The sequence below is a fragment of the Quercus lobata genome, chromosome 10 (assembly GCF_001633185.2).
Source record: "Quercus lobata isolate SW786 chromosome 10, ValleyOak3.0 Primary Assembly, whole genome shotgun sequence".
NCBI lineage: Eukaryota > Viridiplantae > Streptophyta > Magnoliopsida > Fagales > Fagaceae > Quercus > Quercus lobata.
The window spans coordinates 6,950,018-6,959,049 of record NC_044913.1 but is presented as its reverse complement, the minus strand read 5'-3'; the positions used below and the strand labels follow the sequence as shown (position 1 = coordinate 6,959,049).

Below are 9,032 nucleotides of genomic sequence, written 5' to 3'. Positions count from 1 at the left end.
TGGATTGTTTGAGGAGCAACGTTGGATCACTTTACCCTTCTAAAGTGAAATCCTATGTGAATTTTCACAATAAGAAAGTAAACATGCTCACATATTGCTTATATATTTCATGTTATACAGAAGAGATCCAGATTAATATATATGGGTGATCTATACCATTAAAATGTTCATGCATAGACTATGAAGAACAATAAACGGACTTTAATTGGCAACTAAATCTTATGAAGATTTTTATTCACATCAATTTATGAAGTACAATGGATAAATTCAAAACATATATATATATATATATATATACACACACAATTTATACACGATGCAAGACAAATATGGCCGGTCTGGAGCCAAGTTTGGGTCATAAATGGTATCAATATCATTGATCAACTAAATCATCCCATTGTTAGGTATCTTGTAATGAGCCAAGAAGTGATTTTGTTTCAGTCCAATGAATAAGGAATTAGAAAGGCCAAAACGCAAAATTGCTAAAACTTTCTATGAATAAAATAACGTGCAAAAAATATTTTTAAAAACTCTTTTTGAGGGAAAAAAAAAGTAACTGATTTTTTTGAAGACAAAGTTTAGCTACAAAATTGGTTGTAGCCTTAAGTTACAACCTTACTCAATAAAATATACATTATTACATATTTTGAAAGGCTAACCGTTGAATTACATATTCTCTATGTTTTTAATACACATGTCAAATTTTGTGTCAATCAAATATTATTTACTATATATTTATAGGTTTATATTTTATGCATAATTTTAAATTACAAAACTTACAATTTAAACAATTTATTGATAATATAATTATTGATCTTTAATTTTCTAGAAATTTTGCAAGAATGAAGGATATAAGAAGAAGATGTAATTTAATATTGAGTAAGGTTGTAGTCTAAACTTACAACCAATTTTGTAGTTAAACTTTTTCCTTTTTTTTTTTATAGCTTTTTATATTTTTCATGAAAATAGTACCAACATTTTCCTAAAATTGTTAATTAATAAATACTCTAGGGGCCCTCGTTAATCAAATCCTATAAGTATTTATATGTAATCTGATTTGATGATAAAGAGCAATTATCATAAATTAAATTGTTGTAGTTTTCCAATTTTATCATATTTATAAAAATAATAATAAAAAAATGAAGAATATTCACATTTAAATTGTCGCTTTAGTTAAATTAATAACTCCTACATAGGAAAAATTAAGGTGAGTGGTTAATAGATCTTTGATAAACTGACACATTGACAAGGCAGTTTTGGAATATAGATCCAGTTAACAAGTGCCATTGGAGTATTTATTAATTGACCGAGTTAGAAAAGTTTTGATACTACTTTCATAAGAAATATAAAAAATTGTCAAAATTTTGCCTTTTTTTTTTACTCATAAAAAATTTTAAAAAAAATATATTTACTAGACCAATACCCTCAGAGAATTCGTTAATTTTTCCATTAAAATATAATAAAATTTATAAAACCCATGGTCATATTGTCTTAATATACGTTAAGTGATAGAGATGTGTTAAGTGCTTTCTAATCGCTGAATTACATGTTCTTGTTATATCTTTCATGCTTGCAAAATTTCAAAAATATCAAAAATCAATTGTAATGTCATCAAACAAAAGTTAAAATTTTAAGTTTTTGTGATCTAAAATTATGTATAAAAAATAAGTTTATTGATTGAATAATAAATAACATCCAATTTGAACAAAATTTGATATGCATATTAAGAACATAAGGAATATGAAATTCAATGGTTAGATTTTTAAAATTCAACCCCAAAAAATAGATATATGAAAAGTTTGAAAAGTATCTTTCCAAACTAATTTGGAGAGAAACTTTGTTCCATGACTCCCATCAAACACTTGAAAAGGTCCAAAAGGTCCCTCTATGAAACACTACTTTTGCATGTCTATCATAAGGTCCACAAGGTAAATGAACAAAAGGCCTCCACGAAACACTTTATGTATTCCTATCATAAACATAATTCATAAGGTCCACTAGACATTGCTAAGAAGGTATATATATATAAAAACATTTATGGATACAAACAAACATTTGAAAAGGTCCCTCTATTAGATTGTGAAAAATTCATGAGTCCAAAAGTTATACGAACAAGGTCCCACACACAAGAGGTATATGACAAAACCCAAACTTAAAGGACTAAAGTGAAAAAATGTGAAATTTAGGGAGTGAGTTTTGCATTTTAGCATTTTTTAAAATATCTAGCACAATGTCTATGTTTTGAAACTATTAAGCAGAATACCCCTGTTTTTGAAACTCGAGTTCTGTATAAAACTCAATATCCTCAAAATCGAGTTATATGTATATTTTTAAGTGAAACTTGACATTAGCAATGTTAAGTTTCACTCAAATTTTCAAAAAAAAAAAAAAATTAAGTGTCAAAATATATATAAAACTCAACATTACTACTATCGAGTTCCACTTGTAACTCAAAATTTTTTTTTTTTTAAATTGAGTTTCAAAACAGAGACACCGTGTTTAATAATATCAAAAAAGAGACATTGTACTAGATATTTTAAAAATAAGGGCAAAAGCCCATTTTTCCCAAACTTTGCCACATATAATGTGTCTTATTTTACAACTTCCATTTTTTACTCAACTATTTGGATTGAGATTGTTTTCAAATAATTTGAATGAGTAAGGCTTTTATGAGTGCTTCAATATAGTCCAATTTCTTGCTAATATGTTATTAAAAAGAAATAGATTTTTGCGACATAGTTCATCTCTCCTAATGCTTGCTACTTCCCATAGGTCTTCACTCTTTAAAAGCTTCTCATAAGTCATAATGATGCTCAAACTAATCCAACTCATCAAAATCTTGTAATTTAATTACATAATGTATTCTCTTGTATTAGAGTAACTATGGTTTAAATTCTCATTTTTTAACGAATTATAAATTTTTATTTTTTTTAAAAAAAAATCTAGTTCAATTCCGAATTCTATAAAGAAGGAAGTTACATCTTAATCTTTTGTCAGACTATTTCACTCCTTATCTATGAGACCCTTTAAAATTTTCATGAAGGTATAATGTGGTAATTATTCTTCGAATCCATCAAAATCACCTTCTAGGTGTCCCTGATGCTACTTTTCAGACCAATCATGTGCAGCCCATTATAAGAAACAGGATCTACACTTTACACGCCCCAATAATGAGTTTTTAAATAGAACTTGCTTAGTTCAGTTAATTAGGCTTTTTTTTTTTTTACTGAAAAAGTTAGATGTTAATTAGGCTTTGAAAGCTAGATAAACGAAGGAAATCAGAGCGTGTGATAAAAGCAGTTTCGATTCCTCTTCAAATCAAATCTGGTCCCATGTGGAGCGTGTACTCCTGTGTCCCCATCTCCCCTCACTCTTTTTCTGATTCCAAAAACTTCTCAAACGCAGCTTTGGGAATGAAAAAGCGTCACTATAAAACTAATACAAACAAAGAACACAAAGTGGATAACTGTTTAAAAGTAGCAATATCAACAAATCAAAGCCCCATTTAACCTTTACCGAAAATTTAAACCAAACCAACACTACTTCTCTCTCTCTCTCTCTCTCTCTCTTTAGATACAGGTTTCCATATTTTCGTACTTACTTACCTCCCTCGTGTCCTCTTACTTGTTCATCCACGTCTCCTCATGGCTTCACAAACAATTCTCTCTCTCTCTTCAAACAAGTACAAATACATCAACAACAACAACAACAACAACAACCACCCCAAGTCTCTAACTTTAAGCGCCTTCAAACCCAGTTTTCTTTTTTTCAAATAGTATTAGAGGTGTAAGTTTTTTTTTTTTTTTTTTAAATAGACATGAGGCTATATGTGTACGTGTTGGAGGCCAAGGACTTGAGTGTGAAGGACTCGTACGTGAAGCTTCAGGTTGAGAAGCACAAGTCCAAGACTAGGATTTTGAGGAACACCATGATGCCAGTTTGGAATGAAGAGTTTGTGTTCAGAGTCCATGACATGGATGAAGAGCTTGTTGTGTCTTTGTTTCACCATGATGATGAGCCTAGAGTGCTCCATGGCTCAAGGGATTTGATGGGTCGGGTTCGAATTCCTGTCTGGTCCATTGCTGCTGAGGAAAATCATACCTTGCTGCCTACATGGTTTCCGCTTGAAAGGCCTAAGGCTGGGAAATTTATTAATGAAGATTATGGTTAGTACCTCTCTCAGTACTATTTCTTTTATTATGTTTTAAGCAATTGGTTTCAATATTGTGCAATAAGTCAATGGGAAATGTTAACAAATGCCAAATGCATTGGTTTAAGGGCTATTTTTAAAAATATTTTATTGGAAAATGATTAAACAATTAATTGTGTTGATAATTTTTTATATTTCGAATAAAAGTAGTGTCAAAACTTTCCTAAAATAGTTTATCAACAATTAAGGGCGTCCATTGATAGAATGATAACATTTAAAAAAAAATAAGTAGATAAATACAATTAGTGAGAAGCAAATTATGCAGATTTCATGTATGCGAGGGACGCTTGGAAATTCCGTTCTTCTTTTCTACTCATGATTTAAGAGATCCAATTTTGTTGTCTTATGGTATAGGAAAAAGGTGACCCTCTTTCCTAATGTGAATTTATTATCTTAGGTAACAAAATGCACTATGGCTTTTGTCTAAGCTTGGATCCTGTTGTTTGCCCTTAAATTTGTAGTTTGCATATTGGTTATTACTTATTTGTAATTAACTCGAGGGACAGTATGTTAATGGCATAACATTTGAAGGCTAGATTGATGGAGTGGTCATTGTCATGACCGGCTCTGTTGTCAATTCAATCAACGTTTGGTTTTTGCTTTCTAGGCATCTTGGGGAACGTTTGTTTTAGGTTTGTCATAATTTTGCCCCTTGCATGCAGGGAAAATTCTTCTAACCTTTTCTCTTCATGGAAAAGGCCATGATTCTTTGACCAAGCAACCCCATTATGTGCATTCGAATGTCAAAATTGAGGAGCCTAAAGAATTGGAAGGTCCTCATATATCAAGTCAGGACATAGTTGGCTCAAAAGCTCCGAGACGAAAGATGGCAGAAGGGAAAATTTTGATGAAGGCAGTTGCTAGCCGTCTAGAGAGGCTATTCAATAAGAATGAAGAATCCCCAAGAAATGGTGATTCTATGGAGACGTCCAGTACATTATCTGATTATGAGGATTGCATGGAAGAACATCCCTCTACTTTTAGTTTTGAAGAGGGAATTGATACAATGCAGTCAAGAAACAATGGACAAGAAATGCCTGAAAACCTGCAGGGCGGCATTCTTCTAGGTCAGATATATGCAGTACCACCCTATGATCTTAATGCATTTCTTTTTGTTCCCGATTCACAGTTTAGAAAAGAATTAGCTGAACTACAGGGAACAATAGATGTGCAAGAGGGGTGTTGGATTTGGAAATCAGGAGAAACATCATGTCTGACAAGAAATGTTTCCTACATAAAAGCTGCATCAAAGTTAGTCAAGGCTGTTAAGGCTACAGAGGAGCAAACCTATATAAGAGCAGGTGGAGGGGAATTTGCTGTATTAGTAAGTGTAAGTACACCTGACATTCCATATGGGAATACATTCAAGGTGGAATTGCTTTACAAGATAATGTCTGGACCAGCTTTATCCTCAGGAGAAGAATCCTCCCATCTTATTGTGTCTTGGGGCATCAACTTTCTCCAAAACACAATGATGAGAGGTATGATTGAAGGAGGAGCTCGGCAGGGACTGAAAGAGAGCTTTGAGCAGTTTGCAAACTTGCTTGCTCAGAATTTTAAAACGTTGGATTCCATGAACTTATCCAACAAGGATGATGTGCTGGCAACTTTGCAAACAGAACATCAATCAGACTGGAATTTGGCAACTGAATACTTCTGGAATTTCACTGTTGTTGCAACCATTGTTATGGTATTGTATGTTCTAGTGCATATTCTACTTTCTGAGCCCAAGAAAATACAAGGCTTGGAATTTAACGGAATTGATTTGCCAGACAGCATTGAGGAGCTTATTACCTGTGGATTCTTATTCATTCAGTTCGAGCGAGTTTATAACATGATCTCACTCTTCATACAAGCTAGGTTTCAGAGAGGTAAAAAATTATGCTACCTAGCTCACATCTTATTAACCAACTGGAATCTAAAACACTTTCACACTTGGTACCACTTTTCCAACTTTGACCTGGGATTCACTTATTTTTCACTTCGATTTATACAGGAAGTGATCATGGAGTTAAATCAAAAGGTGATGGTTGGGTTCTTACCATAGCTTTAATTGAAGGGATCAACTTAGCATCCTTGGAATCAACAGAGTTTTGCAATCCCTATGTGGTTTTCACCTGCAATGGTAAAACAAGAACAAGCTCTGTCCAGCTCCAACCTCGCGAGCCTCAATGGAATGGTGAGGCCATTAAATGCTGGATTTGTTCTATTGTTTTTGAATTATTTTTCCATTGACATGTGTTCCTCCAAATTTTACTGCATGACTGATCTTTATAAAATCATGCAGAGATACTTGAGTTTGATGCTATGGAAGAGCCGCCATCAGTTTTAGATGTGGAAGTTTTTGATTTTGATTGTCCCTTTGACCAAACCCCCTCACTTGGGCATGCTGAGATCAATTTTGTAAAACACACATCTACTGAACTCGCGGACATGTGGGTGCCCCTTGATGGAATGTTTGCTCAGTCTTCTCAGTCAAAATTGCACTTGAGAATTTTTTTGGACAATAACAATGGAGTTGAAACAATTAGGGTGTATTTGACCAAGATGGAAAAGGAAGTTGGGAAGAAGGTAAGCACTTAATATACCTTCTTATTTGATTATCTTTTGTAATTTATATGTGAATGCATATGATGAGATCTAGTTCAGTTTTATCCAACCTATACTCATGCATAACAATTTTTCTGTCATGGTGGTGCTAGTTATTTAGCATTTTGCCGTTGAACCTGCCAGCCTTTTTATTTTTCTGTCAGAATTGTGAATCTAATGGCTTGTTGGTTGCTTGACAATTGAATCTACGATCACCTCACAAGAATTCAACATTCCAGAAACTGTTCGGCTTGCCACCAGAAGAGTTTCTCATCAGTGACTATGCATGCTCCCTGAAGAGAAAAATGCATCTACAGTTACTAGATATATTCACCATGGGAGTACGTGTCTGTTTAAGGAATGGTCTTTAAACTAAACTCAGAGTGCGCCAAAAAATGAGCTTGTTAAAGTTGGTCTAGTGGTCTTATTAAGTAGACAGTTGCAGAGCTTAATCAAATACTATACAGTGATGAAGATGGCATTGACAATGATATAGTAACTTCTATCCATAAGGTGTATACAAGTTCCATGCATTGAACTTGTATTCATAGAATATTAAGCGTAATAGCAATTATTTATATTAAAAAAAAAAAAAAAAAAAGACTCATGGCAAAGTGTTATTGGTCCCCCTAATAGCAATTATTTAAAAGGACAAAATTACCCCCACGCCCTTAATGATCCTTCAGACCTCACTTCACCCCTCCAGCCACGCTTTCTCTCCCTCTACCACCCCACTTTCTCTTTCTAATCCCCAACACATTCCTCCAAAAGCTCAGCTAAGCTCATCCTAAACTTGGGTTTCACTATCCCACTCTTAACTTTGCAATAACTCTATCAAAACCCAAATCAAAATTAGAATTTGACAAAGACCCACTACGGCTATTCGCAAATTTACTAATCTCATCTTGATCAAACCTCTCAAACCCAACGGTTGTTAATAAAGCCTTGCTCTTGAAGCTTTCGGGTTCTAGAGGCTTGGCGGTGGATTATTTGCTGGAATTCGAAGACTCCATGAGTTGAACCTTTGGGGCTTCGGGTGGGTCATCGCCTGATGGGGTCGGGTAGAACTTGCCGTTGGGTCAGATAGTATTTTGGACTCGAAGAGTAAGTAAAGGTAAAGAACTAAAGAAGACATTGAAGGAGGAATGTGATGGGATTTTAGAGAAAGAAATTGGGTGGTGGAGAAGAGAGTATGGCTGGATCATTAAAGGTGTGCGCGTAATTCTGTCCTTTTAAATAATTGTTATTAGGGTACCAATAAATCTTTGCCACGTATCTATTTTTTATATATAAAATAATTTAGTCCAAGTCAGATGTCATGTCAGCCCTCCATTAAGTCACATATGACATAAACTAACAGACGTAGACGGAAGAATGAAAAGTAAAATAGTTTGCAAAGTTTAGGGACGAAAAAAAACTTTTGTAAAAGTTTACGGACGAAAATGATATTTATTCGAGGGCCTTTTTTTCAGTTGCTCGGCCACGTGTTGTCTGCTGGAGGGGTGACCTTGCTAGGCCTGGGGTTGGTATGGGGAGTTGCATCCGAAACTCAACATTGGGCCACATGGTCCAATAGCTACCAGCGTACTTTTAAGCCTACAAAATGGTAAAGCCCAAAGTCTAAGAATCATGATAATGGTTAAATAAATATATAATATGCGTTTGATATAATAGATTTGATTAGTAGTTGTAATAGTAGTTGAAATAAAGTAATATGTATTTAAAGGTGAATTAATCATGTACTCAATGATGTGAATTTAGAGATATGGAAGCGGAGTCACTTATCTTTGTATGATTTGTAGCTCCAGTTGTGTAGTGTCAATGAGTTGATAATATTTCCGGAGAATGACTCCAGCAGTGGAGAGGCAGTTTGCCATGATAACTTCAAGATTGAAGGGGAAAAATGGGTGTAACTGGAGGGAGAGTGAGTATGTCCAGCTGTGTGTAGAGGTTGGTTAAGCTTGCCCCTCTTATCATGCACTTAAATGAGTTTCCCCCTTGACAATGCTCTTTTAGTTGTTGTGAAGTTATGAATAGTGTTGCCTTTCATGAGAAAGGCTTTTGTATGGAGTATTTGTGCCTTCTAAGAGAAAGGGCTTTGCGTAAGATAGATTTGTGCCTTTCATGAAAAAGGCTTTGATATGAGATCTTGGTGCCTTCTAGGAGAAGGGCTTTAGTATTAGAAGTTTATGTCTTCCATGAGAAGGCCTTTTATAAGAGAGGTGGAGAAGAA

The 9,032-nt window shown here is 34.1% G+C and overlaps 1 protein-coding gene across 1 annotated transcript; it reads left to right on the top strand.

The window, feature by feature from the left end:
• The first annotated feature begins 3,523 nt into the window (after positions 1-3,523).
• Positions 3,524-7,265, top strand: LOC115965970 (C2 and GRAM domain-containing protein At5g50170-like). Its single transcript, XM_031085299.1, has 5 exons — positions 3,524-4,166; positions 4,873-6,081; positions 6,207-6,389; positions 6,498-6,781; positions 7,000-7,265. The coding sequence occupies exons 1-5, from the start codon at positions 3,818-3,820 to the stop codon at positions 7,168-7,170; spliced, it is 2,196 nt and encodes a 731-aa protein (XP_030941159.1). The 5' UTR covers positions 3,524-3,817; the 3' UTR covers positions 7,171-7,265.
• Positions 7,266-9,032: the final 1,767 nt, after the last annotated feature.